The 17614-nt window shown below is 44.9% G+C and overlaps 6 protein-coding genes across 9 annotated transcripts; 1 reads left to right on the top strand and 5 right to left on the bottom strand.

Moving 5' to 3' along the window:
• Positions 1-505: 505 nt before the first annotated feature.
• LOC6734927 (U3 small nucleolar ribonucleoprotein protein IMP3) lies at positions 506-1259 on the bottom strand. The gene is made up of 3 exons (XM_002081888.4): positions 1112-1259; positions 840-1051; positions 506-779 (listed from the first exon to the last, which is right to left on the bottom strand). The coding sequence occupies exons 1-3, from the start codon at positions 1246-1248 to the stop codon at positions 583-585; spliced, it is 546 nt and encodes a 181-aa protein (XP_002081924.1). The 5' UTR covers positions 1249-1259; the 3' UTR covers positions 506-582.
• A 152-nt stretch (positions 1260-1411) lies between these two features.
• Positions 1412-2162, top strand: LOC6734926 (anaphase-promoting complex subunit 10). The gene is made up of 2 exons (XM_002081887.4): positions 1412-1568; positions 1628-2162. The coding sequence occupies exons 1-2, from the start codon at positions 1430-1432 to the stop codon at positions 2074-2076; spliced, it is 588 nt and encodes a 195-aa protein (XP_002081923.1). The 5' UTR covers positions 1412-1429; the 3' UTR covers positions 2077-2162.
• A 231-nt stretch (positions 2163-2393) lies between these two features.
• LOC6734925 (ras-GEF domain-containing family member 1B) lies at positions 2394-5364 on the bottom strand. The gene is made up of 6 exons (XM_016168340.3): positions 5142-5364; positions 4029-4978; positions 3230-3973; positions 3026-3169; positions 2764-2969; positions 2394-2700 (listed from the first exon to the last, which is right to left on the bottom strand). Exons 2-6 carry the CDS (start codon positions 4818-4820, stop codon positions 2451-2453), a joined length of 2136 nt encoding a protein of 711 aa, XP_016028201.1. The 5' UTR covers positions 4821-4978; positions 5142-5364; the 3' UTR covers positions 2394-2450.
• A 335-nt stretch (positions 5365-5699) lies between these two features.
• On the bottom strand, positions 5700-8039 carry LOC6734924 (procathepsin L). Of its 2 annotated transcripts, none has more exons than XM_016168338.3 (4): positions 7968-8039; positions 6842-7081; positions 6573-6781; positions 5700-6507 (listed from the first exon to the last, which is right to left on the bottom strand). In XM_016168338.3, the coding sequence occupies exons 2-4, from the start codon at positions 7073-7075 to the stop codon at positions 5802-5804; spliced, it is 1149 nt and encodes a 382-aa protein (XP_016028199.1). In that variant the 5' UTR covers positions 7076-7081; positions 7968-8039; the 3' UTR covers positions 5700-5801. The 2 variants fall into 2 exon arrangements, with proteins under 2 accessions (XP_016028199.1, XP_016028198.1); XM_016168337.3 differs by lacking the exon at positions 7968-8039 and adding an exon at positions 7280-7359.
• A 1068-nt stretch (positions 8040-9107) lies between these two features.
• On the bottom strand, positions 9108-10561 carry LOC6734923. The gene is made up of 2 exons (XM_002081884.4): positions 9581-10561; positions 9108-9518 (listed from the first exon to the last, which is right to left on the bottom strand). Exons 1-2 carry the CDS (start codon positions 9674-9676, stop codon positions 9381-9383), a joined length of 234 nt encoding a protein of 77 aa, XP_002081920.1. The 5' UTR covers positions 9677-10561; the 3' UTR covers positions 9108-9380.
• A 452-nt stretch (positions 10562-11013) lies between these two features.
• Positions 11014-16945, bottom strand: LOC6734921 (nucleolin). Of its 3 annotated transcripts, none has more exons than XM_016168336.3 (4): positions 16660-16945; positions 13670-14045; positions 13370-13519; positions 11014-12219 (listed from the first exon to the last, which is right to left on the bottom strand). In XM_016168336.3, exons 1-4 carry the CDS (start codon positions 16709-16711, stop codon positions 11325-11327), a joined length of 1473 nt encoding a protein of 490 aa, XP_016028197.1. In that variant the 5' UTR covers positions 16712-16945; the 3' UTR covers positions 11014-11324. The 3 variants fall into 3 exon arrangements, with proteins under 3 accessions (XP_016028197.1, XP_016028195.1, XP_016028196.1); XM_016168334.3 differs by having other exon boundaries at positions 13370-13522; positions 16660-16942; XM_016168335.3 differs by lacking the exons at positions 13670-14045; positions 16660-16945 and having other exon boundaries at positions 12930-13370.
• Between the last annotated feature and the right edge of the window lie 669 nt (positions 16946-17614).

The following is a 17614-nucleotide window of genomic DNA, read 5'->3' as shown; positions in this document are numbered from 1 at the left end:
AATGCATTTGCTTCTTATGCTGAGCCTGGCTTGAATCGACTCGTGTAACTGCCATCGATCTTACTTTTAACTTTGTTCATTAGTCACTTTTTAGACCGCTCAACTGTTCGATGCACCTGCCTGCACCTTAGTCCCTAACCACAACCACACTCATCCCGTTTTATAAATAAAGCGACCGATCAATCCACACTGCTATCTTATAATTTATTGTGTACATCCGCTGGCTCTCACTTGTTTCCAAGTATTTTCCGCAAGGTATTTCAACACGATTGACTTTAGATAGCGAAGTGAGGGTAAAAACTAATAGAGCATAATCCAACTGTGAACCGCCATTAAAAAATGATTTCGAGCAGATCGGTAATTCGGGGGATCAGGTTAAAATAAATATGTATATGTATGTGCGTGTCGGCGCAGTTGTGCCCTTGGCGCAATTCGCTCCTGAATAATGAATATTAATGAGATCTAAACATTATTATATAAAATGTAATAAAGTTATTGAACATGATTATTTAACAAAGTCTTAGTTGGTTTTATTGCAAGTTAGCTTTAGTTACTCTACTGGTTATCTTAAAGGTAGTTTCCCTACATTTGGAAATCGTCACGCATGTCGTTGTAGCGGAGTACATGCTCCTTGATCTTGGAGCCATCCACCCAGGTGACAAAGTCCTCGAGGTTTCTGGAGACCAGAAAAGCAGGGTCCTTAATCATTTCCGGACCCACACGCACATGACCGTGCTCTATGAGGTCTGTGGCCGCTTTCAGGTGCTCCGACATTCGCACTGCCAACGGATAATGGTTGATTATATGGAAATGAAGTGATATTAAGGGATGGCACTCACGTTTCACCATGATCACGGGTAGACGACGTCGGCAAAAGTGGCTGGCGGATATCTTGGCCGCCGTTTCCAAAGTTAGCTGATCGTTGGAAACTCCCATGGCGTGCAGCTTGTTTAGGAGCATGGTGGTGGCCTCCGTTTTGAAAGGTTCTGAAGCATCCAGCTTGGCTATCCTCTCTGCCAGTTCCCGTATCTCCCTGGACAACTTGTTGTACCTAAATAAACATAAATTTAATGAGGATTTAAATACATATGTGAGCATTTTGGTCTCTTACTTGGTGTAGTCCTCCCTTTTTTGAATGTGAAAGCGCCTAAGGATTTTGTTCTCTTTGCCGCTGTTGTCCACCTTCCAGGTGATGAAGTCCACCTTCTTGAGCAGCTTCTGCTCATGAAATTTGAGTTTACGAACCATTTTTATTTATTTTATTTAGCAAATTAATATTTTGTTGACGAACTACTCGCACATGTGCCGCGCAGTGTGACCAGAGCATGCACAACTCAGGCACTAACAAAACAAACAGCTGATTTGTGCGTCTACAAGCGGCTTTTGTATAATAAAATTTAGACAGTTTTTAAAAATCGTATTTGCTGCAATGGCAGCCTCAATGGATGAGGATATAACGGCCAACCCGCCCCCAAGCAGCGAAGAGGATCCCCTGGCCGAGGAGCGCCTGGGCTTTGTGCGGGAAGTGGGCGCTCAGGCTGTTTGGAGCCTCTCCTCCTGCAAGCCGGGTAACTTTTAGTGTAACTACGTGATCCTTACGTATTGTACAATTTTCTTTCGCTTTCAGGATTTGGAGTGGAGCGTCTGCGAGACAACATCATGGATACTTATTGGCAGTCGGACGGTCAGCTTCCCCACCTGGTCAACATTCAATTCCACAAGCGTACGAACATCAGTCAGATTTACATATACACGGATTACAAGCTGGACGAGAGTTACACGCCATCAAGAATCTCCATACGATCTGGAACGAACTTCAACGACTTGCAGGAGCTGCAGGTGATGGACCTCACCGAACCCACCGGCTGGGTGCAGATACCCATTAAGGATGGGAACGTCAAGTCCATACGCACCTTCATGCTTCAGATTGCTGTGATCTCGAACCACCAGAATGGCAGGGACACCCACATGCGCCAGATCCGCATCCATGCGCCAGTCGAGGGCAAGCATTATCCGCTGGAGCTGTTTGGCAAGTTTGGAACGGTCGACTTTCAGAAGTTCGCCACCATTCGTTAGGGAAAACTTTGGGATTTATCGAAGTCTTTTATTTTTATGTATTTTTCGTGGTATATAACTGCTAAAATACAACATTTAAAACATTACTTTAGTAATTTTATGCATATTTTTGGTGTTTCTAATTAAATGCCCGTCACTTGTATATATATAATTCGATTGCAAATAAATATATACCGTCGTCTAAGCTTAAGTACAAATTAACAAACACAGTGGAAGTGTAAGAGTTATTATTGTTACTGTTTTATCGCGATACAAATGCAAAATGTGAAAATGGAACGCCAACGAAAGAGTGCGAGAATTATTGCATCGTTTTTTTGTTGTTGTTTTGTATTATTTGTTGCACTATCCCGAGGATTGTCGTTAATGATTGGTGATTATGTGTTCGATTTCCTTGCAGCCTTCAGCGTTTTGTAGTGATCCTTCTCCTCGCCGTTTTCGGGTGGCTCGCACTCGTAGGAGGCCTTCATTAAAAGATCCTCGTTCAGCACCTCCGCCTTCAACAAGTAGGACACCACAGTGGGCAACTGCTCGTATGGACAGTCCAACCGCTGCCATTTGCCAAAGTTTCGCAACTGGGTGCCCAAATGAAGGCACTTCTCAAAGTTGATGTATCCGTTGGCCAATCTGCAAACGAATTTGGATTTGTTTAATCTTGAAACAGGGTCATTTATACACAAACAAACTCACTTTGTTTCCTGGCTCTCGTTAATGGCATGCAAATCTTTGAGGAACAGCGAAAAGAATGGGATGATGGCACGCTCAATTTCGTTGGCCATTTCCCTTTCCGAACGCCAAACAGCTGCCTTCATGGTGGACCGGTAGTTAAGAAAGTTCGAACTGGGATCCATTTGATGCTCCAAGCCCTCGAACTTTGTCGTTTGCACTTTGGACCACTACAAAAAATATTAGTAAATTCAGACTTCACTAGTTTTCGATATAGAAAACTCACTGTTTTCTTAAGCCTAGCTATGGCAGTAAGGTTCAATGCTGTTAGAATGGCCATCAAGCTGTTGAAGTTGCCTGTGTTAAAGCATTCCAGAGCCGTTTCCACCCAGAAGTCGATCATTTGTGCTCTCTGGGACTTTTTGCCCAACTAGGGACGAAAGAATAATGAATTTCATTTGATAAATGGTTAATTTTCTTTAGTACTCACCTTTAATATTTCCGTAGCAGTCAAGTAGCTCAGCTGGTTGAACCACTGCACATAGCTGTCGATTGTCACCTGGCTGATGCAATTCGAACCCAAGGTGCCCGCCTTGGTTTGGCTTATGCAGGACTTCAGCTCATCCTTTTCGAGCACTTCCACAAATTCCTCCAGACGTATTTGTGACAGATAGGCGTACTCGATGGCATAAAGTTGGTGAGCCAACTCGAAGGCACTGCTGCAGTTGTTTAGCACATTGTCTGTTTTGTAGACATTGGCGGCAAAGCGTTTCAGCGATTTAATACTGCTCTGACGTCCCAACGAGCTGGCCGACGATTGCTTGGTAAGCAGGTTATTTAGCTGACTTCGTCCATTTTCGGCTTTTTGCGCTAAAGCTTGGGGAATGCCATCCAAAAAAGCTGCCAATCCTTTTACATTACGCTTTTTTTCCAGCTCCTGCAACAGCAGTTCATGGCTAAAGTCCCCGGGACAGGTGTTTAGCCATTCGTTCAAAAGTCGTAACACGTTTTCCTCGTTTTCCTCTTCATCAATCTTGGCAATGATTTTGGAAAGCAGCTGGTGTGGTGGTGAAAACAAGCGGGAAGAGGTCAGAAAGGCAAACCGCACATCCTTAGCGTTGTTATTGATAAGCAGGTTGACCACCGAATCCAGGTTGCCCTTCTTGGGTATGTCTTTGGCGTAAACTGGCGCTGTTTGGCAATCGAATGGCTCTGTGATCTTCAAGTGGGTGTTCTAATGTAGGTAAATAATTAGTTAATCAGCGACTAGCAAATTCTTTTGAACTTACTAGGATAGAAACCGCATCCGACTCATCTGCGGAGCTGGGAATGTCGCAGTACAAGGAGTCGGTTAAAGTGTCACGTGGATGTGACCAGGGTGCACTCATCGACACGCTGTGGAAGAGGCCATCGTGCCCGGAGTCGCAGCTGCTTATATTCGAGCTCTTGTCGCCAATAGTGGTGGATGATACGGATCCGATGACCTGATCGGATCCAGTAATTGCCGAGCTACTGGACATTAGGGAAGCATTCGAGAAGGTTTGGTTCAGCTGCCGGCCCAAAGGATCAACTGGACGCTCGTCCGAGTCAGTGGCCTGCGAAGTGAACGTGGAATTCGAAGTGGTTCGGTATTTGAGGGCATTCTCGGGAGTGGCACGCGCCAAGGCCGACTGCTGCTTGACAGGATGCCAGATCTCTTTCTGATGCGACTGATGGTTAAAGTTTTCCTTGGTCTCTACGGTGCGTTCGTCTAGGATCTGTCCGTTGCGCGAGACCAGCACCTCCTCCGTGGTGGTCAGAGAGGACTTGACAGTCAACGAGGTTTCTACCTCGATGGGCTGTTGGGCCAATCCGGCGCGGAAGAGCAGTTGATTCAGGTGCTCGACCGATGGCATCTGCCCCTCCAGCAAAGCTGCCTTAATGGCACTGGCATCATCCGCCGGCAGCCCATCCAGCTTCACCGGCACTCCGTTGACCAGCAACACCTCCTCCTGCTGCAGCGAGGAAGAGGTTTCGCAGTCCACGATCTTGACATCCTTGCCGAACAGGGACTCCACAGCGTTCAGGATATCTTCGTCCATGCTTGGGGCGGGGTTATCGGGGATGGGGAAAGTGCAGACACACGGGGATCTCTGGAGAAACGTGACTTTTTGGCTGCGATGGTTGTTAAATGCGTTATGACCACTGGGGGACTCTTTGGATTAGTCGCAATGCACATGCACCACTATCGCGTACATTTCTGGAAAGGAAGGGGCAAGGGGAAACCTCGATTAGCACACACACAGTGGGAGAAAGACAGGTGGCCGGGGGCTTTGCGTTCGTGCGCTCTGGTGACAACGCCCACTTTCCCAAAAGTGGGCTGGTCTCTTCTGATCAGAACATCGCTTCCGGAGCGGACACACCTGCAGGAACACTGTTGCGCGGTGGCCTTCCATCGGACGCACTGCCGCCTTTCGTCACGGCATTCCCCGCCTGCTGCTCATCAAATGTGCACCGTTGTGCCGCGCCTAATATAGTTTAATTCGCCAATTGACTTAATTTATTTCTATTATTGTTGTCTCGGTACAGCGATACAATCGATGTTTACACAAATTTGGCAATAATCGATAGCTCCAACTGGAGAAATTATCGATTACTTGCTTGCTTTCTGTAAATATCCGCATCTGGCAACGCTTCTAACAGGTTTTAAAATGTCAAGCGTTATTTCCGTTACTATCCCAAACATTTTTCGAACTTACCCGAATATCTAGGTATTCTAGTTTGGTTATCAAGGTCGGCCTTATTTATTCACATCAAATTGCTAAGCACCTCTAAAATCCGTTTAGTGCCTAATTAACCCGTGAATAGTTTTAAATTTCCAAACGATTCTTGTTTATTCCTTTTTAATTTGTTCTATGTTAATATTTAACAAAAGTAATTGCATTGCATTACTTTCATTTAACTACTCAAAATTAGCAGCGTTATTATTAAAAAAAGATTTTATTTAAGAAATGGGCGCAATCACGCCAAGTCCACATCACAAACTTCACAGTACATTTTGCCATAAATTTCGGATTACCGGCTTAAACCACGGGATAGGAGCACTCCTCAGCAATGAAGCAGTAGTTTTGGCCGCGAGGCAGGCGGAAGTAGCCCTGTTCGCCCCAGGTGTCGTCCCACGAGTTCTTGACGATCCAGTAATCCTGTCCGTTCTCCGATCCGTAACCGACGACCAGAATGGAGTGGTTTGGCTCGCCCTTGTTGCACTCATCGTCGTTATAGATGCCACCGGCGTAGTTCTTAAGAGTCTCCAAGCCATTCACGGAGCAGGCAACTGGTCCCAGAGTGGCCACCACCTTCTTCAGCTGCTCCTCGTCCTTGGGCGGAATAGCGGCGAATCCCTGGAGGGTGGCTCCGGACTTGCTGCCATCGTACTTGCACGTGTCCTTGTTGTCAATGTAGGGATAGGCTCCCGCCTGGGACACGCCCTTCTGCACCTCATCGATGAAACAGAATGCGGCCTCCTGGAAGCCACCATCGCAGCCATTCAGGCCAAAGTCCTGCACTGGGCCACAGTCGACCAGATTCTGCTCAGAGAGATTGGGCAGGCTGCCGGTCTTGCGGAAGGTGTGTCCCTCAATGGCACCAGTGGTGGCAAAGGCCCAACAGGAGCCGCAGGTACCCTGGAACTTGACTGGGGTGACACCGCCATGCTCGCGCCAATCGAAGGCTTCCGGGATGGGCTTCGCAGGCAGAGCGACCTCCTTCAAACTGGCAGCAGCGCGTGCTCTGTGTGCAGAAATGGAATTGATAAGATCCTATGCCGGCTGTGCAAATGGTTTGTCAGCACTTACTTAGCCTCCGGACTTCTCTTCAAGCCAGTCAATTGACTAAGGAACTCAGAGTGGGTCAGATCCGCGAAGGCGTTCACGGCCTGCTTGAAGGTGTTCACTCCTTGGGCGAAGGCAGCGTTTCCGGCATCCACCAGGTTCTTGGTGGAAGCGAAGGCACCTTCGTGAAGAGCACGATCAGCGGCGGAGAGATAGGTCTTTCCAGATTGGCTCTGCGAATGGATTGAAGTTGTACTTCTACCTTTGGAAGCAATCAATGCTGCCTATCTCACCAAGAAGTCACCAAAGTCCTGGACGTTCGAGAGCAGCGGCACCTTGGGCACAGCATTGGCGATGTTGCCCACGGCATTCTGAACGGCGCCGGCCACATTTTGGAAAGCTCCAGCCACTCGATTGTTGCCCAAGCCTCCAAATCCACCTCCAAATCCGCCTCCAAATCCACCTCCACCGAATCCCTGGCCAGAGACGACAGCCACCAGAAGTGGGAGAACCAACAGAACCTTCATATTGATCTGCCAAAAGAGGAAACTATTAGTTCCGACTGGTTTCGTAGTCTAAGGGTAAAGCGGCTAATCTTCGCGTTGTACTAATTATATTTGATTGCATATGACGGCTTATCAGCCGATGCGCTTGTCTATTGCAAATACGCGATACTATTGCTCAGATTTTCCGATGCGAGTAATCAAGCAAGTAATTCCCAATGGACTAACCTAACGCGCTCGCACGGTCCACTCAAATGTTTTTGGCTCGACCGCCGATCGGGGCTTATATAGCCATTAAACTAGTAGGTTTCAGGCTATAAACTGGCCAACCTCGCCCCCACCCGACCCATTCAAATCCATAAATCCCAAGTCCAGTGATTCGGAATTATACAGAAATCGAAACGCGTTGATTATACCATGTTATATCGCATACGAGTATGTGCTATATCTGTTTTGATGTGTGCGATCCGACCGATCCGGCGATATTCGCCGAGTGGTTTGGGAACTCGTCTCGGTTCATTAGCGCCATGCAAGATGGTTCGGAATATGGGAGAGTATCAGAACATAGTCCATATTGGGCCAGATTGGGTGTTTACTAAAGTGCATAAATCTTGATTATTTGACTCTTATGTGATAGAACGATTACGCATTTGCTTCTGCTTTCTATCTGGGGATGCATTCTCGTATTTGATCGCACGGATTCTCGTTTGCAATTAACACTTTTAATCTCTGCTTTCAGGAAAAACCGGAACTCGACGAAAACCCGTTGTTAAATTCGAGTAAATTAGGTATTACGTGAATTGCATGGAGCAAATTTTGAGGCTTAAAAGCAAAACCCGCTTCAGTTCCGTTTCCAATTAATTATAACACCGTTGAGAGGCGATCTGTATCGGTATTATTAATTATGTCAATCAACCTTTGTGGACGTTGGACTTGGATCCACTTTTTTGGGGCCATCCCAACTACCGATCTTTTATAGCCTATCCAATTCGAAATAGTGTCGTGACGAATTAATGTGTTTTGTATGAATCGAAATAGTCATGCATGCATATTAATAAAAATATATTCATTTGCATTTTAATTTGACACGTCGGATACTCAATTCTTTTCGGGATTTGAAACAGTAGCTGTTTTAAAGTGAAATATAATTATCTTTCCTAGAATAGTTTTGAGATGTAAAAAAAATTCGTTGCTTTTGCCGCCCTGGGGGATCCCCAATCAGTTTGGGAAAACAAGTTTATTATCTAAATTAGGTGACTATGGATTAATTATGTCAACTAGGCAATGAATATTTATAAAGTTTCTGCTTATTTCTGGTAAAGGGCGTATAAATATTAAATTAAATATTTTCTGCACGTGTTTTTTCTATTAGAGATTCAAATTAGTTCTCATTTCTTAGCTTTTGTCTAGACATATTTAATAATAGTACAAGTTTATTTAAAGCTAACTATTTATAAAAAGTCAAAAAGGGTTTGTATTTAAATTATGTCAAAACTATTACCTTTCCAGCTTTTAATATATTTTCAATTTTCAGTAACTTAGAAAACTACTCAAGCACTTACTACTGCTAATTCGTCATTAAATTGTAATGCATACATGTATGGGAAACTAGTATCTTTGATAAATTCAAGCATAAATTTAAATAAAAATGGGTCTTGATTAATAGCAGAAGAACCAACAAACAGTAGCTCCATCTGAACTGCCAGAGAAACAGGTGCTATAATTCGTTGAGTATCAAACTGGTTAATAAAGAACTTAATTTAAAGTTCTTCAGCTATGGTTAAACAATTTATATGCATTACTTGTTTTATATCCTCCATTGCTGGCACAGAAATTAATGTTTTAAATTAAATTAGCATTAGTTAGTGCCATTATATGTTGTGTTGTTTGATTAGCGAAATCTATCAAAAAACTCGTTCAAGTCAATAAAATATAGCACGCGAAAAAAACTGGTTGCTTTTTGTATATGCAATTTGTAAGTAAGATTAAATATGTTTATTTTGGTCCTTCTCCAAATTTAATTCAGATTTTTGGCGGGAATCATGCACATTTTCTTGTTTTAATAACACTTTTTTGTACCTTTTATTTTAAACTTCAATGTGTGTTTATAGTTCAATTAAGTCGTATAAAGTCCCAAATTTAGTAATTAAAATATAAACTATTTTTAGCGGGATAGTGAGAGGTTTTTTACCTTATATTTCAAAAATTCCTTGACTTTTCCAAGGTTTTGCTAATTATAATTCGCATCTATAAGATGTCAATGCAACAGCTAGTTTTTGCAATAGATACACTTGCTAAACTTAAATAATAAATAGGTATTCCTTGGCATCTATCCACTCTTGCGATGTCTGGCTAGTCGGGGGCGGGACTCCTGGGCTTCGTGAATGGGCGTGGCCTCTGGCAGAAAGATAATGGGTTTTCGCAAATCAACCGGTGGTTGCGCCCAATTCTTCGTCATAGGAAAGCGCTGAGTATAAATAAAAAATTTAAATAACTAAAATCTAAATAAATATAAATATAAATACTTACCCCACTGGGTCCATTTACAGATCCATGTCCCACCTGGGGAAGTGCCAGTGAAAGAGCCAAAGTGGCCAGGAAAGTTAGAACCAGGAGTACTTTCATTGTGTGTTTAGTTAGTTGCAAAGGATATGGTTTTCAAGGCAAGTGTTTGGATTGCACTGATACTGCATCCCGGCGAGATTCCCTTATATAATCGCACCAAGTCGGAACTTTCGCCAGCGCTTCCAGCTTCCGCAACTTCCGGGTTTTATCGTCCAACTCAATCGCTTGTGTTTAAAAATACACCTCTTATCGGCGGGCACTTTTGCTTTCTGGAGCCGTCGTTTACCCCAGAGATTTATCCTGATTGGGGCATTCCCGGCGAGCAGTTACTTACTGTTCCCGCTTATTCTGGGAGGAGAAAAAAAAATGAAGAAGAAGGAAATAATGAGCCCAAGAACCTGGAGAGCCAAAGAACCAAGGCACCAAGGAACCAAAGAACCTTTTTTATATTCGTTCGTTGGACCCTGCTATACATTTCAAGGTTGTCTTGGCATCTGCTGCTGCTGCTTTTGTTGCTGCTGGCACATACCACATATATGTATATACATATATATATGGCCACATATGTATGTACACCCAGTTCTGTGTGTGCTTCTTTCATTACCAACTTTTAGCAGAGCAACAACAACGCACAACAACATCAGTCAACAGAACTTCAAACGAAGTCAGTCGTCTGCGCATGCGCAAAGTCGCAGCTCAAGATGAAGATGAAGATGAGGATGAGGACGAAGCTGGGAATGGGGACCACGAACGGAGCAGCAGGTGGGCAGGGATGGGGGCTCTTGGACAGGGGCCCCCTTTGGATCTTTTGGCTCAAAGACGCAACTCCATCTTCATCCAATTGTTGGGCGAACGACACCGACACACATAAAACTTGATGTGATGCGTCTGCGTCTCGGAATCCTCTTTAAATTAAGAAAGATGATTTGCAGATTTGAATGCAGACACGGACATGGACACGGGCAGCATGATGTAAGCCCACCGAGGAATTTATTTATTTATTCCTCGGCGGCCGCTGGCTTTCGTGGAGCGAGTGCAATAAAATTCCATGGCACACACTTCAGTTTTCAGTTTTTTTAGTTTTTAGAGCCTAAGCAGTTAATTTACGATTATTGGCTTTCATCTTCGTTTCGACCAGGCCAAAATAAATCCCACTGACTTGTTGTTTATGATTTGCGCTTTGGCCATGGTCAATTCGAGCCGTTATGAGATATTTCTGGGATAAGGGGATTCAATTCTATTATTGAGGAGTTTTACGATCGATTGCACATGAGATCTCTTTGGTACCTTAAAAGATCTTATTTAATCTCTAGAAATATTGCCTACTCATGTTTCCAAGCAATCTGAAACACTAATCCCCTATTGTAGCATTATATCCCTTAATAATATCCATTATCTTATTTACTTATTACGTTTATTAATCAAGAGTTTCCTTTTTTTTGTGGTGGTTGTCATACAATTAAAGCATACAATACATATATATTTATATATAGATTAATGTCTTAGCTCCTTTAATCTCTCGCTGCATTTCAGCGCGGTCATCCATTGGCATCGAGGTCCTCAGAGAGAAGCGTCATTTTCGGACATGTCCGGCCGGCTCTCGAAAATGGCCATTCCTCAGTGGAACCCGGATGCCCAGTTGGATAACACCTCGACCCAAACACACACACAACTTAGGCTAGTGGCATTCGTTAGGGAAAGGAGATGCCTAGTTATTGGCCGCCATTGGCTTGCCGAGGACACGCATGGCATTGGAGTAGTCCGAGTCGATCTGCGGAATGATCTGCTGTTCGTTGGGCCGCAGGGTGCGTATCAGATCGTTGAGGGACAGGGAGGATTGGGGGGTCAGCTCCTCCTTGGGCTGCAGCTCCTGGGAGCTGGCCATTTTCTGGAAGTCCTGGGCGATCTGCTTGATGCGCTCCTCGATGGCGGCGGCTGGGGATTCAGTGGAGCTGGGCATCGCCAATGGTTCGTTGGCCTTGATAAGTTCCACCGGCGACTCATTTTCCAAGTCGGTCTCGCCCTCAGCTCCCTCCTGCTCGTGCTCTCCATCCGCCTCCGCATCGTGCTGCGAGCTCTCGTTCTCCTCAGCCGCCGCGGGAGCTGGTGCCGAGTCCGCGTCCGCATCCTCCTGCTGCAACTGCTGCTGTACCTCTTCGATCGAATGCACCTCGGGGTGGAGTTCGTTGTCGCTCAGTGGGAATACGTGCTCCTTGATATCGCCATCGTTGTCGTTGCTCAGCTCACGGGCATGCTCCTCGAAGTTGTCGTGCTCGTCATGCTCCTCTTCGCCCTCGGCCTCGTGGTCATCGTGCTCCTCGCCATCCAAATCCGCTTCCTGATCCTCCACATCCACGTCAGTGGAATCCGTATCGGGCAGCGAGCGATCGTGGTTTAGCTTGAAGGACATAAAGGAGGGCTGCTGCTGGGAGCTGGAGTCATCGATCAGTCGGTGGCCAACGGCTGGCGAAGATTTGGCCTTGGCAGCGGTGTACATTGCTCCGCTGGTGGACATCAACAGGGGCAGGGGAGTGGTGGTGGCGGCCACATGCAGGTTCATCAGGGAGGCGGGAGTCCTTGGGGTGGTGGAGGTGATGGGACGTCTAGACGGCGCACAATGGACATGGAGAAATAACAAAAGGGAGTTTAGTTTTTCTATCTCTGATTCCTGGGCGGTTCGTGGGCTGGGTTAGTGCGAAAGTTGCTTAGCCTAAAGTTAGTTAGTTGAGCACAATTCATCATGACAACATCAACAACAACGACAGCAACGAGAGCGATACAACAACTAAGGAAGCTAAGCCCCAAACCACCAAACAAGATACATTTTCGGCGCTCATATGGGATGGCTCGCAAAAGTGTGTGCAATCGAAAGTGGAATGGTTTTGAAAATAGGAATCAATAGATCCCAACTTGGAGTACTTAGATTTAAAGTTTTGAAAACTATAGTTTGTTTTGAAACTTTAAAAGTATCTTTTTAACACAAGTTTTTGAATCGGTATCTAAAGTAAAGTATCTAATATAAAGTATCTAAAGTAAAGTATCTAAAGGTATCTAGTCAGGATTGCACAAACTTTCGCGGTTGTAAGCCAACCCATTGGCGTCCACAAGGCAGTGTTCTTCTTGTCGATTTTTTCAAATCATATAATTTTCAATCAGGATCGAATGGCTTTTTCGGGCTAACCAACTTTTCGGTTTGGCCCATAGAACTTTGAGTGGCGTTAGTAAGAAGTCGCATTAGTCTTTAGATGTACATATGCATATAGATTGTGTGTGTAGTTATGGTAGATTGGTAACGATTTGGGGTTTAGCTCACCTATTTGTTCGTTCTTTTTGCAAATTCTGTTTTGGGAATCGAAATCGGATTCGCATTTTGTCAATGTGTGTGTCTGAGTGTAAGTGTGTGTGTGTTCGTTTGTGGTCAACTAAAGTAACTTGTTTTTAATCACGTTATCCTTGCGTAATCTCTTGATCTGGGTTGGGTTTTAGTATCAACATTTATCTGGTATAAATATGTTTGTTTTCGTTTGTCTTTACTTAATTAGGGACATTTGTTTAATCGCCACCGGCGGGCAGCTCGTATAGCGAATTAATTAACGTTAATTATAGCATAATTTGTTTATTGCATTATTATCAATATTCTTAGTTCCTCCTCCAATCAGTGCTCTTAATATCTGTTCGATTTGCGTGTGGTTGTGTAGAGTGGTGGAGTTTTGTGGAGTTATGTGAAGTGGCTCCGCGGTCAAGTGTCCTTACCCCTGCGCCGACGAGACGGGGATGCTGCCGTAGTTGTAGTAGTAGCAGCGGGTCTGCTCACAAATGAAGTCCTTCACGGCCGAGCAGTCCTCGGGCATCCACTTGAGCGTGGGCTGCTTCAGGATCACGCATCCCTTCTCGGCGCCACTGCTGCTGTAGATTGGAGCGGTGAAACAGAAAGGATATCGATGTAGATGGGCATAGTCAAGGTGGCACAGGGCACAGCAGAAAGGAGTAATCACTTCTTTTTTTTTGTGCACCTTATATCTTATATCCTTAATGATAGTTTGTCATCATTACCTGTCGCGAGCGGTGCGCTGGGGCGAGGTGTTGCTATTATGATCGACGGGATCGAGCAGACCGGCCTGGATGGCGTCCGCCGAGTTTTCGAAGAAATCAAAAGTGGCGTTAAACGGCAGACCAGTGCTCATCCATAGGAACATGCCCGTGCCCAGGCGATTGCCGGAGGTCCAGAAATCGTAGTTGCCGTAACCGGCATTCTTCAGATACGTGGTCATCGATTCGGCCTTCTCCTTCGTCTCAAAGGAGGCCAGTTGCAGACCCAGGGAGCGACAGTACTGGTAGGCCAGGAAGTAGTTGAGCTCCGGGGAATAGGGATTCATGCGGCTGATGAAATACTGCACTCCATCCAAGTGGATTGTCGTAATGCGTTGACCTAAAGAAATTAAAGGTAATATGGTTGATGATTCAAGATACTTTCCATTTAGATACCAAAGGCCTGGTCATTTGATCGTTCTATAAGTGGATTAGACCCTAGGTTAATGAACCTACCCATGTCTGTGGATTCCAGACGCAATTGGAATCGCAATGCGTAACCGAAACAGCGAAAACGGTAACGGTTTCAACTTCGGACATAGCATTCGTAATCGCAGAAACATCATTAAATAGGATTACCAAAAAAGTGGCTAGCCATCGTTGGGCCCCCAGTCCATAAAAACCAAGAACTTTGGAGCCCCAAATCGGACGGGTGATTCACAAAGATGATGATGATGGTGATGACCAGGAGCATTTATGCGGTCCCTGACCTCTGGCGGCTAATTACACGAAATCCGAAATGGGGACTGAAGGTGCTGATGACATTAATTAGCCCGCTGGTCAGCCCGAAATGGAGACGCAGAGCCAGAGACCCATTCGAATCTTATGTAATCGCTGACCCGAGAAGTTAAGTAAAGTGAAGAGAAGTCTGCGAGGCTGGGAACAATGCAAGATGACAGTGACTTTGGGCATGGGTTCGGGATAGGGTTCAGGTTCAACAGGTAGTCGAGGGACAAAGATCTTGGCCGTCTCTGTAAAGTATCTGTGTACACATCTCTGTATACGAGTGTATGTGTGTGTGTTGGCCCTTTTACAAAGCGGCTCAAAAGATAAACACAAATACCAGTGCGAGTACTTTGTTTTCCAACTGACTCAACGAACCCCCCGGGCACTTGGCCATTTATGGCACTTGTCTTGGATGGACATTGGATATGGGATATGGGATATGGGATATGTAGGATATATAGACATGGGCCTAGACATCAAGAGAGTTCCAGTATTTGAGCACACACACACGCACACTCATCACCATGCCCAAGTGTGTACTCTGCTCGTATATGAAATTATTTCCGGCGATTGAAATGCAAGACACACACGAAGCCAACTCAAAGTCTTTGCCTTTGATCAGATTGATGATAGACAAGTCGTGGCGAAGATTTATGAATGAAACGATTATTGGGCAACTTATTATGCGTCCGAGGAGCTGAGATATCCATCTGCCTAATAAGAATAATGATCCACGCCATGAGATCAGAAGCTCAACGGGTCGAAGAAATTCTTAAATTTCATTTTAATGGGCCAATTTAAGCTTGGAGCTGAGCTCGAGGGATCGGATTCAATTCAAGCATTAATTCCCCCAAATGAATTCAGCTTGATGGCGAATCTAAATCGGATTCGTTGTGGATGGATAGTCCAAGGCACTTGGAGAGAGAAGATAACGAGCTCCGTCCCAATTGCAGTTAATTTGACACTGACTCTGGGACGTGAATTCAACTGCGAGTCCAAGACCAAGATCGAGATCAAGATCGGCATTGGGATCGGAATCGAGATCGGGATCGGGATAGGTAACCCCATAATTGGCCATCGCGGAGCCGAACCCCAGTTCCCTGTAGCTCTTGAGCACCATAATTTCCGTAGGTAATTACGCCTGGCCAGCGATAGATCGCGAATCTAGCACGTCTCTAATGATGCAGTCAAAGTCAATGCTAGTGTTTGCCGGGACCCTGATGTGGATGCTGAAGCTGATGCTGATGCTGATGCTATTGCCGGAGGATGCGGCTAACTCTAGTGATTTGTTGGCACCTAACAGCCCTCGGGCCAGTTAGCAGGCAAATCATTATAATGGTGATGGCGACTGGGATAAGCAGAGGGAAATTGATAAAAACAAAAAAAAAAAAAAAAAACAAAAAAAGGAGGAAAATAAAGCCAGTTTGTTGGCCATCAGGAACGGGAACAATGCTGGTGGGTAATCGATGAGAAGAGAGCTCTCAGCGAAGACTGGAGAGTGAAGACTCTGGACCTGAAGAATCGATGCAAAAACATCGAGCAGACTTAATGACTGCGACTCTGATTCGGAAATAATGATGGGAATGCATTACTCGTTTCACCAGAATCTTATGCCTTTCCTTGTTTTATTTCTTTTTTTTCAGGCTTGGCTGGGTACTTTTTTTTTTGCACTTCTTTGGAACTTCTTTTGTTTACTTGTTAAATGGGAGAAGGTAGGAATAATTGCAGGGGTTTCTTCAAGATTGAATTATCATTGACGGACAGGGGTAAGCCGTCAATTAGCAAGGCATTTAGAGATGCGGAGGCTGAAAACTTAATAATTCCGTAATAATTCCCAAGTTCTGGGAAGACGTTTAATTTGCTGGGCAGTTAGTCACGTTCGTAACGAGTTCTGCACTTGAAAAATTGTAGACTATTGTCATAAAACATGCTTGTAAGTAAGAAGTTTGAAAAAGCAAGGACAAGGAAACACTAGAGTGGAGAGTTTGCAGATTTCTGTACTATAAAGTTCTTATGAGTCTTATTAATTCCAATTCAGGACAAAAGATCTAAGAATCAATTTTAAAAATTCCTAAAATCATATACTTTGTTTGAAGTTACTACCGCCCGCCCTCATAAATATTACTACAATAATGATTTAATCCTTCTGGATTCTTTAAGTTTGAAAAAACCCATTGCAACTCTACAACAATAAAGGAATACAAATTTAGTAAATAATTTCTACTAACCTGCAGCGCATGCCAAGAGGCTCAGCAGGCAGAAGAGTACGATTTTGGCCATCTTTGCTTCGAGTGGTTGGATTGGTGGGAGCGCGGAGCACTATCTGATTGCCACTGGCGACGATCGGGGAATACGAATCGGGTTCTCAGCGTTTTGGGGACGCGCGATCGAGGTGGCTCCAAAGAAGAAGTGTTTGGAGTTCGGAGAGTTTGGAGAGTTCAGCACTTCACGTCGCGTTCACTGCAAGCCTTCGTCGTCGACTGATCGCTCAACTGATCAGGCCAATATCACGCAGCCGCGAATGAAGTCCGCCAAGAAGTCGGGAATGGAAATTGGAATGAAGTCCAAGAAGCCGAAGAAGCCAAGAACGACACGACGATCAGACTCGCTGCTTCCAGAAGAACTCCAGCGATTCCAGTTCCAGTTTCCTCTTCCAGTCGACACACACACACTCACACACCCGAATGGCCAAACAGACACTGATGCAGATGCAGATGCTGATACTGATTTAGAGCCAGCGACTTGTGTTAATCCTTGGAGCCCGAAATTGGTATTGCAATTGGTAATTGGAAATTCTTGATCCGCCGAGCTTCTGTTCTGGCCAAGTTAGCGCTGGTAAATGTCGGTTGGTGCCGAAAGCAGTTAGCTTAAGAAGGAAATTGCTGGCTGAAAACGGGAAAAGACCGTGGAAAAGAAAGAAGAAATAGCCGAATCGTACCGAACAGAACCAACTATTTGCTTATTTCATGGATGTGATTGGAAATTGGCCTCGCTGTGCGAGTGTGTGTGTGTGTTTGTGTGTGTGTATGGGTGTCCGTTTGTGTGCGAGTTCTTCCTGTGTTTCGTGGTGTGCGTGAGTGCCCAAGTCAGTGCTAGACAAAGAGCGCAATAAACCAAAGGCACACAAAAGCGGGCTCAAACCAAAATATTAATACAGAGCAAGAAATTGGGATCGCTTTAAGG

This window comes from Drosophila simulans, chromosome 2R, assembly GCF_016746395.2.
Source record: "Drosophila simulans strain w501 chromosome 2R, Prin_Dsim_3.1, whole genome shotgun sequence".
Classification (NCBI taxonomy): Eukaryota; Metazoa; Arthropoda; class Insecta; order Diptera; family Drosophilidae; genus Drosophila; species Drosophila simulans.
Note: the sequence above shows the minus strand (reverse complement) of the source record. Positions and strands in the feature narration are given on the sequence as shown.

Excerpts from the sequence above, each read along its gene's own strand:
- LOC6734924 (XM_016168338.3), bottom strand. The coding sequence starts at position 7,075 with ATGAAGGTTCTGTTGGTTCTCCCACTTCTGGTGGCTGTCGTCTCTGGC. Across the intron at positions 6,782-6,841 it reads AGGACTTTGGTGACTTCTTG|AGCCAATCTGGAAAGACCTA; the intron begins GTGAGATAGGCA and ends ATCCATTCGCAG. Across the intron at positions 6,508-6,572 it reads AAGAGAAGTCCGGAGGCTAA|AGCACGCGCTGCTGCCAGTT; the intron begins GTAAGTGCTGAC and ends TTCTGCACACAG.
- LOC6734927 (XM_002081888.4), bottom strand. The coding sequence starts at position 1,248 with ATGGTTCGTAAACTCAAATTTCATGAGCAGAAGCTGCTCAAGAAGGTG. Across the intron at positions 1,052-1,111 it reads AAAAGGGAGGACTACACCAA|GTACAACAAGTTGTCCAGGG; the intron begins GTAAGAGACCAA and ends ATGTTTATTTAG. Across the intron at positions 780-839 it reads ACCCGTGATCATGGTGAAAC|TGCGAATGTCGGAGCACCTG; the intron begins GTGAGTGCCATC and ends ATCCGTTGGCAG.
- LOC6734926 (XM_002081887.4), top strand. The coding sequence starts at position 1,430 with ATGGCAGCCTCAATGGATGAGGATATAACGGCCAACCCGCCCCCAAGC. Across the intron at positions 1,569-1,627 it reads CCTCTCCTCCTGCAAGCCGG|GATTTGGAGTGGAGCGTCTG; the intron begins GTAACTTTTAGT and ends TTTCGCTTTCAG.
- LOC6734923 (XM_002081884.4), bottom strand. The coding sequence starts at position 9,676 with ATGAAAGTACTCCTGGTTCTAACTTTCCTGGCCACTTTGGCTCTTTCA. Across the intron at positions 9,519-9,580 it reads CTGTAAATGGACCCAGTGGG|CGCTTTCCTATGACGAAGAA; the intron begins GTAAGTATTTAT and ends ATTTATACTCAG.
- LOC6734925 (XM_016168340.3), bottom strand. The coding sequence starts at position 4,820 with ATGGACGAAGATATCCTGAACGCTGTGGAGTCCCTGTTCGGCAAGGAT. Across the intron at positions 3,974-4,028 it reads CGGATGCGGTTTCTATCCTA|AACACCCACTTGAAGATCAC; the intron begins GTAAGTTCAAAA and ends TACCTACATTAG. Across the intron at positions 3,170-3,229 it reads CTGCTACGGAAATATTAAAG|TTGGGCAAAAAGTCCCAGAG; the intron begins GTGAGTACTAAA and ends TTTCGTCCCTAG.
- LOC6734921 (XM_016168334.3), bottom strand. The coding sequence starts at position 16,711 with ATGGCCAAAATCGTACTCTTCTGCCTGCTGAGCCTCTTGGCATGCGCT. Across the intron at positions 14,046-16,659 it reads CCTCTTGGCATGCGCTGCAG|GTCAACGCATTACGACAATC; the intron begins GTTAGTAGAAAT and ends TAATTTCTTTAG. Across the intron at positions 13,523-13,669 it reads CAGCGCACCGCTCGCGACAG|CAGCAGTGGCGCCGAGAAGG; the intron begins GTAATGATGACA and ends TCCAATCTACAG.